The sequence below is a fragment of the Leptosomus discolor genome, chromosome 19 (genome assembly GCF_034619465.1).
Source record: "Leptosomus discolor isolate bLepDis1 chromosome 19, bLepDis1.hap2, whole genome shotgun sequence".
NCBI classification, from domain to species: Eukaryota; Metazoa; Chordata; class Aves; order Leptosomiformes; family Leptosomidae; genus Leptosomus; species Leptosomus discolor.
In genome coordinates this window covers 2,662,054-2,677,919 of record NC_141409.1, presented here as the reverse complement: position 1 = coordinate 2,677,919, position 15,866 = coordinate 2,662,054, and the positions used below count along the sequence as shown (strand labels likewise).

At 62.1% G+C, this 15,866-nt stretch overlaps 1 protein-coding gene across 1 annotated transcript; it reads right to left on the bottom strand.

Annotated features, from left to right (window-relative positions):
• Nucleotides 1-4,857: 4,857 nt before the first annotated feature.
• On the bottom strand, nt 4,858-15,846 carry LOC104351375 (uncharacterized). Its single transcript, XM_086475887.1, has 2 exons — nt 15,719-15,846; nt 4,858-5,305 (listed from the first exon to the last, which is right to left on the bottom strand). Exons 1-2 carry the CDS (start codon nt 15,844-15,846, stop codon nt 4,858-4,860), a joined length of 576 nt encoding a protein of 191 aa, XP_086332013.1.
• Between the last annotated feature and the right edge of the window lie 20 nt (nt 15,847-15,866).

Below are 15,866 nucleotides of genomic sequence, written 5' to 3'. Positions count from 1 at the left end.
GCCAAGGAGCTCTGGGCTTCACCATGGGAGGAGAGGGCTTAGACATTGGCCGTACCTGGGCCGCAGAAGCGGAGTCTTCCACATCCTCAGCCACCCCCCATGGCCAAGAACATCTGGGCAGATGTTGTCCAGCAGAGACACCCCATCGCACTCCAGCCCACCCCACCCCCCCGCAGGTGCTCCAGGCTGTGGGGACGGCTGCGACCGGAGCAGGAGGGCACAGGGAGGCTCCAGCCAGGGAGGAGGAGCTGGGGCTGGCACAGAGACACCGAGGCTCCAGCCTGGTCTGAGCTGGCAGCACCCATGCATGGGCTGATGCTCCTTGTCTGGTGCCTGGGGGTGACGGCTGCCACAGACACATCCCTGACCTGCCCCTGCTCTTCCAGCTGGGGCTGCAGGCTCTTGTGTCGGCGGCTGAGTTACCCTCGGCTCTGCCAGGGCCGATGCTCATCACCAGGCTGGGGAGAGCCCAGCGCCCCTCGGTGACACCTCCAAGGTTCATGACAATGCATGACCCAGGGAAGGTGACGGCACCAGGGTGGTGGCAGACTCAGTCCCTCAGCTGCCAGTCCCCTGCACGGCCCTTTGTCCAGCAGCAGTGCTGCAGCCTCTGTGGTAGGGGGACAGATCCTGAACCCAGGATCCTGGAGGAGAAAAGCACATCCTGGAGCCGGGGTAGGACTGCCAGGACACCCAGCAGCATTTCTGCGTGGGAGCAGGAGAGGGCAGCAGCTGCTGCTCCAGGCAGGAGCAGGCAGCAATGCAGGCAGGGAGACAGGCAGTGCTCTCCTGCGCTGCCTGCTTACCAAACATTCAGCAGCCCTCGGGCCCTGTTTCCAGCACTCCCTGGCAGCAAGAATTGGAGGGTTTAGAAACCAAGAGCCTCAGAGGGTCATGGAGCTCCGCAGAAAAACTTGACCCCTTGATGTCGGTGCTTGGGAGCAAGGCAGCAAAGTCACCTTCGGGGGCACAGCGGCCATATCCTGACACAGGATCCTGATACATTCTCTGCCACAGGTTCCCCCAGGCAGTGCAAACGGGGTGCCCATGGGTCCCCAGGCACAGGGATGGCACCCCAGCACAGGGCTTGCCCTCCCCTTGCCAGGCTGGTGGCAGGCAAAGGATGGCAAGGCAGCCAGCCTGGGCCAGGGCTGTGCCCAGGACCTTGGGTTTGGCCGAACCCACTGGCCAAGATGGAGATAAGGGCGGTGTGCCCTGCGTGGATCAGGAACGAGCTGTGTGGGGTTCCCACTGTGCCCGGGCATCTCAGGGTACCACCCTCATGCCTGCGGGGTGGGTGGCAGCACCCTGGATGCCGGCAGCCAGGGCAGGGCTGGTGTCCGGACGGGCACGGTGCGCTCCCTCTGAGGCCATGTGCCCAGGGATGTGCAGGCAGTGGGGTGTCCGTGCATGTCCCAAAGCTGGCAAGAAGCCACTCTCCCACCCAAAGCACAGTGGTGGGCTGGCTCACCTGCTGCAGGGTGAGGTAGGGAGCACGCAGGCATCAGTCCATTTGGGCCACAGGAAGCCCTGCCCCAAAAAACTACGGGTGAGAGGGATGGGCTTGGTTCCGTGCATAACTGGGGGTACCCCTGGCACTGCCCAGGGGCAGTGACCCCCGCTTAGCTGCCTCTCCTTGCAGAAATGTGCACACTCATACACACACGCCCTGCCTGCCCTCCTACCCCACTCCAGCCCCTGCTCATCCCCTGCCCATCAGCCCTCGTCCCCCTCCCAGATGCCAGCAGATGGGTTGTGCCCAGCTGCCCTCGGCCACTTCACGCAAGCCCCTGGTGCAAGGCTGTGCACCCCGGCTCACTCACCCTCCTGCACCCCACAGGCAGGGCTTCAAGTGGGAGGGAGCCCTTGGTGACATGGGCTGTGCATCTGCCAAGCCACACAGGGTGACACCAAGGGGCACACTGCCTGAAACCAGCCTTGAGCCCTTTCTGGGCCCTGTGAGCTCTGCTGAAACACCTGAATCCAGGCACAGGCAAGGCATATGTGCAACCAGCAGCAATAGAAATGGGTGGGAAACATCTTCTCCTGTTCCCAGGACGCATCCTCGAGAGCTGCAAGGACCTTTGGCACAACAGGGCAGGGAGCGGCACCCTCAGGGGAGTGCAAAGGTCTCATCCAGATGAGAGCAAGCCATGCATCACCACCCACACTCCAGACGCAGGAGGTGGCAATCACCCAGCACAACCCTCCGCACCCCTGAGCACCCTTTGAAAACAAATGCACCCAGGGAGCACCCATGGAACCTTGCATGCAGCCACCCGTGTCACCCAGAGCCCCGTCGAGGTCTGGGATAGCATCTTGTGCCCTCCCCTGCTCCCACCCCCGGCTTTCCTGCTGCCTCCAGCTTAATCATTGCCCAGTTGTCTGGCAGGCAGCACTCTGCCCAGCCTCTCCCAGCTTGTTTGCCATCACCCCAAGGTTAGGCAGAGCGAAGGGTAGTGGTGACACAGGTGCTGCATCCTGCCAGCGCCCTGCCCGGGCCAGCCCACCACATCCCTCACCCCTCAGCTTCCCTGCTGGTGCCAGCCACACTGGCTCTGAGGCTTTGCCGAAGGTACCACACACACCTTGGGGACAGCTTTCCCTCCCCAAACCCGTGTTTGTCCCTGCAGAGCTTATCAGGCACCGAGCAGCCTCTGCAGGACACTGTTTTCAGCCAAGCCAACGTGGTGACGCCACGTCCCTGCCCAGCCACGCGGCGGGTGGGCTCTGCGGCAGGGCAGGGCTGGCGTCAGGGCCACGAAAGCAAACGGGGTGGATCTGCCTGTCCCTATGCCAGCGCTGCCTGCAGTCCAGGCAGGGCGAACAAGAGAGTTCCTTGTGCAGGGCGTCAGCATGGGGCTGCGTCCCTGCCAACCTCCTCCTGCAAGTGCACACCCCCCGGCCACCCACTGCCATGGGACCTGGGCCAGGCAGAGGGGTCAGGAGGCAGGGGGCAAACTGGCAGGGCTCTGCCCTGCACCGCGGCCAAGCCACTGCCAGCCCAGCCCAGCAACTCCCAGGGGTGGTGGGATTTCAAGGGTGGTGGGCTTCCAGGCAGTGGTAGGCTCCCACTTCTGATGAGTTCTCAGTGGTGGTGGGCTGCTGCTGGTGGTGGGCTCTGAGGAGCAGTGGGCTCCCAGTGCTGGTGGGATGCTGGTGGCGATGGGGTCCCAGTGCTGGTGGGCTCCCAGGGGGTTGCAGCCAGCTGGGGCAGTGCCACAAAGCCCACCCAGCTGGTTCAGCCAGGAACCTACCCCTTCCCCAGCCCCCCCTAAAGCTGGACTCTCTCTTTCCAAAAGACAGGACAGCCACCCAACTTGGCAGGGTTGGGCTGAGCACCAGCCAGTGTCCCCAGGCAGGCAGGAGCTGGCTGTACTGGAAACACCTGGGCGAGAAGAGCGTCAGGCCCAGGCTGGCAGCAGGGCGGCAGGCAGCAGTGAGCTGAAGGGCCCAGCGTGACACCACTTCTGCTGCAGGTCAGCAGCGCAACAGTTAAGGCTGGTTTTGAGGGGAGAGGAGAGGGCTGTGTCCCCCCCTGCACTGCCCTTGCACCCGCCAGGATAAGCAAGAAGTAACACAGGAATCGTGGAAAACCCAGGGTGGAGGGAAGAGGCGTTACCTTGGCAGTGGAGGAGATGGCTGTAATTTTATTTGCAGCACCCTGAAGTCATCTGCTAACACACACACTCTTTCCAGGCCCCGGCAGACCAGGCAGTTCCTGTAGAAGCCACGGTGCTTATGCAGCCGCCGCCTGGCAGCACGGCCACCCGTGGGACACCAACACAACAGCAGGCTTGTTCCAGGTCAACGGTGCCAGCCCCAGCCAAAAACCCAGCCTGGAGCCACCCCAGCACGCTGCAAAAAGGCCGGCGGGCTCCTCGCTCACCTTCTTCCTTGGTGCCCAGAGGGTCACAGAAGGCAAATGATGGGGATCTGCACCCCAAACAGAGTGCCCCAGTGCTACCCCGCTGCTGGACCTGGGACAGCCCTTCGCACTGGACTCCACTGCAGTGTGGTGGGGAGCCCTGAGCTGGGCTGTGTGTGGGGTGAGGGGCTGTGCCCAGCGCCCTGCAAAGCCCGGCAGGAGGGACTGAATGTGGTCGGGGGGTTCCTGGCACTGGGACATTAACGCCCGCCCCCATGCTGTGCCATCAGGTGCTGCCCTGGCGCGCTGCCCGGCACTCTGCCACACTTTGTCTGCCTGTCCCTCCTGCCTCCTTCCCTCTGTCCCACGGGCAGTGTGGCGAGGAGGGGGACGCAGCTGGAGCTTGGGGCAGGGCGCTGCAGCATCCCCGTGATGCTGTGGGTGAGGGCACTGCTCCGTTCTGGGGAGGTGGGTCCCCATCCCGGTTCGGGGCACGTCCCTGCTCCACTCCACTGCTCCAAGAGAGCGGCAACAATGCCCTCTGCCACACACAGGGCTGCCACCATCCAAACCCACCCTCCGGCAGGCGGGCAATGTCTGCACCTTGCCCAGAGTCAAAGGTTTGCCAGCAAGAGCAGACTGGCAGGGTCAGTGTACAGGATCACAGGCTCAAATGGCTGCCCCATCCCCAGTGTAGGCACTTCTCGGTGGCATCTGTGTTGGCACACATCATCCTTAAGGCCTCAGCGGGACAGGGGGGACCTGTCCTTCTCCCCCACACCCCATACTGGGCTCTCAGGACCTGGCAGGTGCCCATCACCAGCATTTCTGGCTGCAGAGCTCATGGGTGAAAAGCAATGGCAGAGTCCAGCCGGTGCCACCTCCCAGCTGCCAGGTCCCCGGGGTGCCCAGGCTGGGAAGCCACGTCCCTGTGGGGCCACCTGGCCCCGTCCCATGGTCAGCACGTCCTGCGGGTGCAACGAGGGCCCTTAGGAGATGACACAGCAGAGCTTTCTGCAGCAGGGGTAGCACTTGCAGCAGCAGCATCCCCCTCTGGCCTCCTGTTCCTGGCCCTTGGGTGTCTTGTCCAGGCTGACAGTGTAGAAGGAGTTGGGCGATTCCCCGTTGGGCATCCTCAGGCTGGCATAGGGGTTGTAGGGACGGGACCAGGACTTCTCCGTGGAAATGGTTGGGTTGTTCCAGTTGCCAGCGGGGTCTGCCTGCTCCTCCACACTGTAGGTGGGCACGGCTGCAGGGTTGGCGATGACGGTGGGCTCGTCCTTCAGGTAGCGGGTGATGAAGCTTTGCTGGAACTGGTCCCGCGGGATGTCGACACTGGCATAGGGGTTCTCCAGGCTGATACCACGATCCATCTCCCTGCTCGTCGTCAGCATGCGTGGCCTGGCTGGCGTTGCCCACCTCCTGCTAGACAGACACCTTCTTAACCCGGGGTGCTAGGGCTGTCAGTGCTGGTTGTTGTTATGGCATGGGGAAGGGACCCCCAGCAGACCCCACTGGTTTGGGAGCAGGGTGCAGAGCTGTGCTCCCCCCTCCCTGACAGACCCAGGGGGCCCCAACATGCAACCCGTACGCTGTGGCCATGTTGCCCTGATGGCAGAGCTGGGAAGGGAGGCGGGAGAGGGTGACACCTGGGCAGGGGGACATGGGGGTGGGCAGGGTGCCGGGGGGGCGGGAGACGGTGCTGGGTGGGAGACGGTAGAGGTAGGGCAGTGGGGTGGGTTAGGAGATTCTTGGGGGCAGAGACATTGGGGAGAGGAGGGGGGAGAAAGGGGGTGCAGGGGGCAGGAGAGGCAGAGGCGGGGGAAGGAAGGGACAGGACAGGGGCAGTAGGGAGAGGGGCAAGGGACAGGGCAAGGGACAGGGCAAGTGAGGTGGGGGGGGGGGAACCGGGGCAGGGGCAGGGGAAAGGGGCAGGCAGGAGGAGGAGGAGGGCAGGCAGGACGCGGGGCGGGTCGGGCAGGCAGAGGGGAGGCAGGAGCAGCGGGCAGGGGGAGCGGGCAGGGGCAGGGGACGGGCAGCGCGTCGCTCCCGGCACTCACCGACCGCGCGGCTCCGGCCGCCTGCGGGGCCGCTCCGCCGCCCGCCGCGCTTCCTCCTGCGCGGCCCGCCCCGCCCGCCCGCCCCGCCCGGCCCCGCCCGGCCCCGCCCTGCGGCACCCACCGCCCGGCACCCACCACCCAGCACTGCCCAGCACCCACCGCCCGGCACCCACCGCCCGGCACCCACTGCCCAGCATCACCCAGCACCCACCACCCGGCACCCACCGCCCGGCACTCACCGCCCGGCACCCACCGCCCGGCACCCACCGCCCGGCACCGACCTCCTCGGCACCCACCGCCCCGGCAGCCATCGCCAAGCACCCACCACCCCGGCACCCACTGCCCAGCACCGCCCAGCACCCACCGCCCCGGTACCCACCGCCTGACACCCATCACCCGGCCCTGCTCGACACCCGCTACCCCGGCACCCGCTGCCCCAGCACCCACTGCCCTGGCACTCACCACCGAGCCCCTACTGATCGGGCCAGACCGCTCCTGCACTGGACACTGACACCAGGCAGGGGACATAAGGAACTGGGCACCAGTACCAGGCACCAGACGCTGGGCAGGGAGGACTGAGCACTGGCACCAGCACTGGACAGGGATACTGGGCACTGGAGAGGGGCTTGGGGCAGGGGGCACTGGGCAATGGGAACTGGGAAATGTGCACTGGGCAAAGGCACTGGGCACCGGGCACTGGAGAAGGGCTTGGGGCAGGGGGCACTGGGCAATGGGAACTAGGAAATGTGCACTGGGCACTGGGCAAGATCACCAGTACTAAGCACCGTGTGCCAGGCACCAGCACTAGCCACTGGTTCCAGTCACTGGGCACTGGCTCTGACACCAGGCATGGGCACTGGTGTTGTGCACTGGCACCTGCACCACACACCACACAGCAGGCAGTGGTACCATGCACTGCCACCACTGCCAGGACCAGGCACTGACACCAGTACAGGCACCAGTACCATCCACTGGAACCAGCACCAGCGCTGCGTGCCACATGGTAGGCACTAAGCTCCAGCACCATGCACTGGTACCAGCACTGGCACCACATGCTGGTACTGGGCAGCAGGCAGGGGCGGTGGGGTGGGGGCACCGCACACCATGGCCCTGTAGGAAGCAGCAAACACCAAGCACCGGGCACCGGGCAGAGGGCACTGCGTACCGTGCACAGGTCCTGAGCACCGGGCAGGTGACATCAGCCATCTGCACCCACCCCACCCCCTGCCAGCCCCCAGACCCACTTGCCAGGTTCTGCGTGCCCCCATGGACACCCAGATCCCTGCAGCCCAGGGGTCCTCCACACCCTGCCTGGCTGTGCCTCGCCTCTCCAGCCCTGACACCCCAATGCCGGGTCTTCCCTGGGGTCGTTGTTCCTCCAGCTGATCCCTGGGCTCCCAGGCAGACAGAGGAGCACGGACAAAGCGTGCTGGACCCAAGTGACCTGGCGTGTGCCTGGGCATCTGGAGGATCTGTGGTGGGATGTTGGCTGTGGCGTGAACCTGTGCCCACCAGCAGAGCCTTTTCCAGGGCAGGTTTGGGGACTTACCCTGTGCCTGCCCCCAGGTCATCACTGGAGGGTGAAATGCAGGAGGATGGATGGAGTGAGGGACACAGCTGGTGCAAGGGGAAGGAGAGGAATGCCGGCACATGTGCCAGTCACTGGGACCAGAGTGGCTGCAAGAGGAAAGACAGAAATTTTCAGCACCCTCCACTTGCGACCAGGCAGGAGAGACCCTGTGTGAGCCCCAGCCCTCAGTCCTGCTCTCATGTGAGGCCTTTTAGAATATCTCAACTGCAAACCCAGCCTAGGGGCCAGGCCCCATTGCCTTGGGGCCCTGATCCTACCATGCTCCCACCATCACAAAGCCGGTGTCCCTGTCACCAGCTGCCAGGGCTCCTTTGGTTCCCTGGTGTTGCCTTGTATCCCTCACCAGTACCTGCTGGGCCCATGGAGGGGCTCTGCGGCAGCATCAGCCCTGCCAGGAGAACAGGAAGGGCTGCAGGCAGGGCAGGGCTGCCCGCAAGCTCCCCAGGCTCGTGGCTTCCCATCAGCACAGTGAAACACCAGCACTGATGGAGCTGGGCCCAGCACTATCATGGGGACACAATGTCCCCAACCACCACGAGCCATGGCTGTTCCCAGACTTGCCCGCAGCCCCTTGGGCCACGACCACCTCCTGCAGCTCCTCTGCAAGTGGCTGTTCCTCTGGCGTCCCCTCCTGCCACTCCCCCTGGCCCGGGTCAGGGCTTTCAGCTCATACACAGCCCTGGCATCCCTGCCACATGGCTCCAGTGGTGGCTGGCAGGAGGTGGCCATCGCTGGATGGATGTAGCTCAGGGCAAGAGCTGAGCCTTGGGGGGACAGGGGGGACTGTGGGGACCAGCCTGGCAGCCAGGGGCTGGGTGGAAGGCAGCACAGGAGCATCCCAGCCCCACATCCAGACCCACCAGCCTCCTTCGTGGCAGCGGGAGGTACCAGCCTGGGTCCCCTTGGTGCTGCCATGTCCCCAGGGAAGCTGCAGGGAAAGCTGGAAGGTGCAGGGGCAACGGGACATGCTGCCAGCCTGGCCTGGGGAAAGAAGGCTTGGTAGGGACATGGCACTGCCACAGCTTCACTACTCTGCCCTGCCCTGGGCAGGACACCCACGTGTCCCCTGTGTATCCACTGTGGGTCCTGAATGGCCATTTTGCTGAAGGTTGCTTCTCAGGAGGGTCCTTACTGGTGGGCGGCCATAGCTAGCCCTGCCAGGGGCTCCAGTGCATGAGGTCCTTGCTTCTGGGAGCTTGGGGACAGGGTGGGTTTTGCTGGGAACTTGTGCTTGGCCAGGTCTCCTGTCCCCAGGGTGTGGGACTCAGCTCCTGTCCTGCAGCTGGACAGTCCCTCCTGTGCTGGTGGCTGAGCATGCTGTGGGGTGGGACAGAGCCACTATCGGTCCCTTATTCCAACCATGTCCCTCAGCCAGTGTCACCCTTCCCATCACCAAGCCCCCAAAACTGGTTTGTGCGAAGCCCCAACATCTTCCCACAAGCAGTTCCAGGCAGAAACCAGTCCCTCCTGGGAGCCCTGGGGCAGCCTAGGGGTGGGTGCAAAGCAGAGGGTGCCCCAAATTGCAGCTGAATCCTCCTGGGACTGAATTCCATTTCCCGCCGCACTTTGCAAAGGGAAAAGCCCCTTCCTTCTGGCGTTGCAGCAGAAAACCGCATTTCTCACCTGCACTGAGGAGCTGGGGCTGCACAGACTGGATGGATCCTGCTGGCAGCGGTGCCCACCACTGCCCTGCCTGCCCAGCCTGGTGCCAGCTGAGTGGGGACACTGCGCTGGGAGCTGTGCCCTTGGCACCCATGGAGCAAGCAGGAGAGCTCCGGTAGGTGATGGGACCCTGTCTGGCCCTGGCAGAGCTGTCCCTGTGATGGGGGATGGATGCTGGTGGGTGCTGAGCTGGCTGCACCCTGCCTGCAATCCATGGCTCCCCTGCCTGCCCTCTGTGGCTGGTCCCTCCATCCTGCAGGCTGCTGGGCTTGCAGCTCCCAAAGCGTGGTTTGCCTTGTAGAGAAAGTCAGTGGCCTCCCAGGGGGTGGAGGGAAGGGAAGAGGGAGGTCTGGGATTTACTTTTTTTTTTTTTTTGAGAAGCCAGGAGGCCAAACCCTCCTCTGACCAGCTCTAGCATTGGGCAAGGGGCCCCATGCAGCTCTGTGCCTCAGTTTCCCCACTGAGGACTGAGAGTAGGGATAGAGCGCACCACAGCACCCAGCTCTTGGGTTTTGAAAACTGCAGAACACCTGCCTGGGCACCCCCGGGGCCTCTGCTCCTGCAGGGTCGCCTGGAGGAGAGCCACCGGCAGCCTCCATCCCTTCGCTGGGCCTCACTGCTGCCGGGTTTTCCAATCTTGAGCTGTCTCCCCAGATAAAATCTCATCTATTTTGCTAAGCAGCCATAAAAAAAGAGGCAGCAGCCTCCCAGGTGTCCTGCTGTAACCCCAGCCCTGCCTGGCCTTGCACGGCGTGTTCCTGCTCGCGCAGGCGATGTCGCTGTGGCACTCTCCAGCAGCGAGCTTCCCTTCCTCCCAGCGCCTCAGGACTTGCTCATTTTGGCTTTTTGCCCCAGATTTTCCATACGCAGCGCTGCTCACCAGCGGCTCTGCTCGCAGAGAGCTGCGAGGCTGCACGTCAGGCACAGCTCAGGTCTGGGGGACCCCAAAACTCTGTGTCCTCAGTGCCTTCCCTCTCCCTGAGGGGCTCCAAAGTGAATGAAGTTCACCTCATTAGCACCTCTGAGCTTTTTGGGGTAGCGGCGTCCCACACTCTGCTGCCCGGGGCTGTGGACCCCACACAACCACTCCGAGCAGGGTGCTAGCTTTCATCTGAAGTGCCTCCATCCTGGGTGATGGCCCTCCCTGACGTTTCGCCGCCGCAGCTCCCACCTTACAGGCACCTTCTGGATAATCTTCTTCCTCGCAGGCTCCGGCGCCGGCTCTGCAGTGGCTGGGCTGATTGCAGTCTCGTCTTGGGGAAGCCCTTCCAGCCTCTGCGGCTGCTCTCCTGGTCCAGAACTGGCCTCCTTCTCCTTTCCAGCCTCAGTTTCCTGATGCCAAATTTATTCCTGGGTCAGCAGTATCTTTAATAGCTCCTCTCCCCCTGGCCATGGGCACAGCGATGACGTGACTGGAACCAGTCCCGCAGTGAGGGCCACAGCAGCACCGCTGGAGGGATTGGGTTAAGCCAGGTCCTCTAGCAAGAAAAAGGAGCAACTACATCCTCTATGAACCCTGTCAGGTCCCTACCAGGCCAAGACAGCCACCATGGCACTTAGCATTTGGGCTGCTGCCTAAAGGCAAGCTGTCCCCAAAGGCTGATGATTTCAGGGTCAGCAATCCCCTCTTCCTCCTCAAAGCTCACCATCCTGCTGTCAGCCTCAGGGACCTTCGACCCTCTTCTCCCACGTCCCAGATAAACTGCTGAGCACCAAGGCTAAGGAGGGCACTGCCACCAGGACTGAGGTCCTGGGGCCTCCTGGGGCTTGTTCATCTCCTCAGGGGTACTTTGACCCAGCTGCGGGTGACTCCCGTGGGAGCAGGGTCTCCAGCAGGTGTGGGTGGTCCATGGAAGTTACAGCTGAGTTTCCTTTCTTCTGACAGATGCTGAGAACATGGAGGGTGAGAAGGTGGAGGCTCTAGCACATCAGGGGACCACGGGAACAGTCCCTCCCAGGCTGCTGGGGACATCAAGGGACAACACAGAGAGCCCTTGTCCCAAAGGGCTTCTGTGGCAGAGACCCTATAAATGCCCCAAGTGCAAGAAGGGCTTTGAGCAGCGCTCCCACCTGCAAACCCACATGGGACAGTGCTCCTACCAGTGTCCCATCCATGAGGACAGCTTTGGTGACACCTCCACCCTCATCAAGCACCAGCACACTTGTGAGTGCCCATACCAGTCATCCCAGTGCTCCCTTCAGCCTCAGCGCAGACCTGCTGCAGCACCAGTGGGCACACATGGGTGCTGCTGTCAGACAGGGGACACATCCAGCCCCAGCCTCTGCCATGAATGGGGCAGCTGGTGTCACTGGGGTCCATCCTCCAGAAACAGGGCACCTTGGAAATGTAGTTCTGTCTATAATGGGGACTGGGAAGGGGTACAGCCATGAGAGAGGGAGCTTGTCATCACACCCACCAGCAAACGCACGTGGGGAGGTTAAGACGCTGGGACCAGTTGCTCTGGCTTCTCTGGCGATGCCCCAGGAGCTGTGCCTGTCAGGAGCTGTGCCTGTCACAGTTCCCTGCTGGCTGCAGAGCATCGCAGCATCAGGCAGCCCTGCATCCACGGGGCTCTGGGCCCCCAGGCACTGAGGATGGTCCTGCTGTCCCCCCCAGATGGACAAGACAGACAGCCCCAGCGCCAGGCTGTACCCTGTGGGCAGGAGGTGGCTCTGGGCTCACCTCTGCCCACTGGCAGGGGACAACGAACACCAACCCCCCTTCCCAGGAGTCCTGCAGATGGAGGTAAGTAAGTCCTTTAAATTCAGTGTTATTCCCCAGGAGGGCGATTCAGGGGGTGAAAGCCTAAATCTGCCCTTTGCAGCACTCATAAGCGTCAATCCTTGCTCCTTGTCCCACCATCCTGACGGAGTCACAGAGTGAAGTTTGGGCACAGCAGAGTGTTTGTCTGTCCAGTGCAGGCGATGGGGCAGACCTGCAGCAGCCCAGCCCCAGCCAGGGAGAGTTACCACCAATCCAGGAGCAGCAACCCCTAATCTGGAGCCTGAAGTTCAAACATTTAACTTCTTGGCAATATATGACTCCAAATAGAGCTCCAAGAGCCACGTCCAGTGGTCTCACGTGGCTCTTTGGAGGGTTTATAGATGACGGAGAATCTTCAGATGGAAAAGCTGCTGCACCGGAGCCCAAGGTGCTGTTTTGGAGTCGTCCTGTGTGGGACTCACTGAGCGGGGAGCCAGCGGGTGCTTCAGAGCTGTGCACCCCTTGAGTCAATGGAGGAGCTGAACTAACACTTTGCTATTTGTTGCTTAAAAGCAGCCTGATTTCCTGCAATTGTTTGCAGGGGGAAAAAATTCAACAGAAAAAAGCAACCGAAAGCTCGGTGCTCACCCAGGCAACGTGCTGTGCTAGAAGAGGCGATGGACAGGCAGTTCCTCACGAGCTGCCACGGTGCTTCCAGAGCAAGGTGCTCTGGCTCTGCGCAGCCCAGGAGACAACCTCTGTGATTTGAGGAGGAGCCTGAGAAAACCAAGAGAAACAGGAGAAAAAGCCAACCTTCACTTTTCTTTTCTTTTAACACACTCATGAGCTCACTTGCAGCCCATACTGCCTCCCAGCAGCCCGAAACTGAGGGGGCAGACCCACGGAGGGGGCCAGGGCCTGGGTTCCCAGCATGGGCAGCTGACAGCAGGTCTGGAGGCTAGCGGGTGCTGCAGGGGTAGGAGTGTCCCCAGAAGTGGGACATGCAGCCAGGAGGGAAGTGCTGGGCTCAGCAATTGCTGCATTAGCCGTCCATAAAAGATCTTGGGTCTTCGCAGCGGTACCATGGCAGGGTGCCCACAGCTCCTGACCCTGCGTGACCAAACACGAGATCAAGATTTTAGGATTTTTTTGCAGGATAGCAGTGCCTACAGTGATCTCATGGGTTGCTTCAACTCATTTGTGATTCACACACAGCAAAAGGGGCATTTATTTTGTTAAAAAAAAAGAACCACACACACACCAAAAAAAAAGAAAATAAAGCCACAAGCATGTTCCCCTGGGAACAGGCACATGTGTGGCATCAGGGTCAGTGGAGCTTCCCCAGCCCCAGCTCCTCCCAGGGGCTCTCCCAGTCACCAGGACACAAAAACTCACGGACAGGTCGCGTTTGCTGAACATTTCCCTTCAGCTCCAGGGGAGACGCAGTGCCGTGGTGCAGGCACATGAGGGTGATGATGCTCTTTCCAGCCCGTCAGTAAGGGAGGATGATGCAGAGCACGTTTCCTACAGGGAAAGGTTTTGCAATCAGCTGGGGGAGCCGCTCAGTGAGAGCCCCCAGCACAGATAGTGGCTTCTCACCAAACCTTGGTGGGACTGGAGGCTTTTCTGAAGCTAAAGAGAGCTCGTAGGCCGTCGGTGTGTGAACAGGGCACAGGGATGAGTTGGGACAGTGCAGTAATGCAAAGCCAAACCCCAAATTCGGGCTGTGCAAAACAAAGGCAGATGGGTGGGATGATTTCTTTTGGGACATTGCAAGGCTCCCTCCGTGGGCCCCTCTGCTGTGCAAGGTCTTCTCCAAGGAGTTTGCCTTAATTCTCGTCTGCCTCCTCATTAAAAAGCAGAGCAAGGCAGGGAGCTATGAAGGAAGGACTATGGGGTGGCACAGGGAGCAGGAGGCATCAGTGGGGTGAGAATCCCTAAGGGGAACTCCATGGGACCGGTGCCACCAGGCACAGGGGTTCAGCTGGGGACCTGGCGAGAGGGGAGGAGGCGCTGGGGGCTGTGGGCACGAGAGCGCCATGGAGGGGACCGGTGGTGCATCTCTGAGGTGTGACACAGGGAGCATAGACCAGCACATGGGGACAAAGCTACCAGGAACAGGGGATTTTGGGGGCTCACGGCAGCCCTAGGAGTTTGTGCTCCATGTCCTTTGGCAGCACAGCCCCATTTCCAGCACCCCTCATGGGGAACTCCAGCACAGAAAAATTAGCTGATGTCCCCAGGCCAGGCTGGCAGCCTGTGCTCAGCCTCCCATCGCACCCGTCCGGGGGCTGAACCCGCCTTTGGACGCAGCGTGTGAGACAGCCCCGTGTGGGCACGCGACCTGGCAGCCCCACAGCCGTGCCCCATTGCAGGGGGCCTCGGCACCCACAAGTGCCTGGTGTCCCTGTGTGGAGCTGCCGCCCTGCACTGCTTGTCTCCAGGTAGTCCCGCCTGCAGCGTGCAATGAGTTTTCTCAGTTCTTGGTTCTGTCTTAGGGAGAGTGACGTGTCCCAAAGGATGGTGGCAGCTCTTAAAGCCAAAATGGAGCCTGGAAATGATTGGCAAAAGCTGCTCAAGGGGAGGGATTGCCTGCAGTGCCAGGATGCCTCCCATCACTTGTGTCAGCACGTGGGCTGCACACACCGGGGGTGGCCCCGGGCCGTGCACCCATCCTGTGGCAGGCCCAATCCTGCCCTCAACACCGGCTCCCGGGATTCAGCTCCATACTGAGGAGCAGCACAGGCTCCTCTGCAAAACCCCCCGAGGCTCCAGTGCTCACCCTGCAGCCAGAGCACATCGCTGGAAAGGGCTGGCAGCTCCCCAGCTCTGACAGAATCCGTCACCAGCTCTACCCTGCACATGCCGCCCTCTCCTGATGTGACATCTCAGCCACCCCGCAGGCCCGCGAGTGGGAGACAGGGACAACGGGAGCACCACAGGGACAGGGAAAACGCAGCGGGTGCTGTGCACAGCTGGGGCACACAGGCACGTGTGGCACGTGGGGGTGCTGGGCACCCATCCGCCTGCCTGGATCACCCGTGTGCCTGCAGGCGGGAGGGGTGAGGACGCTGCGGAGGCACGTTTGTGATGACTGGTGCGTTTGGGCTCCTCCGAGCCCATGCTGCGTGTCATCCACGTACACAGGAGATGCTCAAGCTGTGGCTGCAGAGCCCAAAGCCTTTCTAGTGTAACCTCTGCTCTGCCCTGACAGGGGGATGCTGCGTTACCCAGGGATAACGAGTCGGATAAATAAGCCGGTGGCCAGGCTGGCATGGCCGGAATGGGCATTGCACAAGTCAGCTGGCGCTTGGCCTGCTGCCTGCCTCTCCCTGGGCTCGTGCCAGCCACAGGAACCAGGAGAAGAGCTGGTTTCCTTATCGCCCTCCCGCACTCACCCTCCATCCCTCTCCCCTGCAGCTCTCCAGCCTGGCTGGCCCCCGGGTCACGCCGGGGCTTGGCAGCGGTGCGGGGGAAGCGTGCATTGTGGCTGCCCACTGCGGCCTGGCTGGAGGAGAAAGCAAGGATTTCCTGGCCTGGAGCAAGTCCTTCCCGTCTCCTCCCAGCAGCAGAGCGCTTTGGGGCTGAGGGTGGGCTGTTCCCGACGGGCTTTGGACCAGGAGCCAGTGGCTGCTCCTGCACAGAGCTGCTGTTTCACGTGCAAGAAAGCAGGAGGCAAGGACGGAGATGGGGCATTTCGCTTGACACCATCCTCCAGTGCCAAAATGTCTCCCTGTCAGCAGAATCCCTGCTCGGGCAGAGCTTCTGGCCATCGCAGAGATATCCCCCTCCACACCCTCGGTGCTTGTGCATCTTCAACTGCAATGTGCCACGGGGATGGGGTGCAGGGTGGCCTCACGCTACTGCATGGGAACTTTAGGAAGGGCAATTCACCCATTGCCAATCTCAGTCCAGAAACCACGGCAGGTCGATGCTGCAGGATTTGTGTCCAACAGGCCATAACCTGCAGCTCCCTGCTCA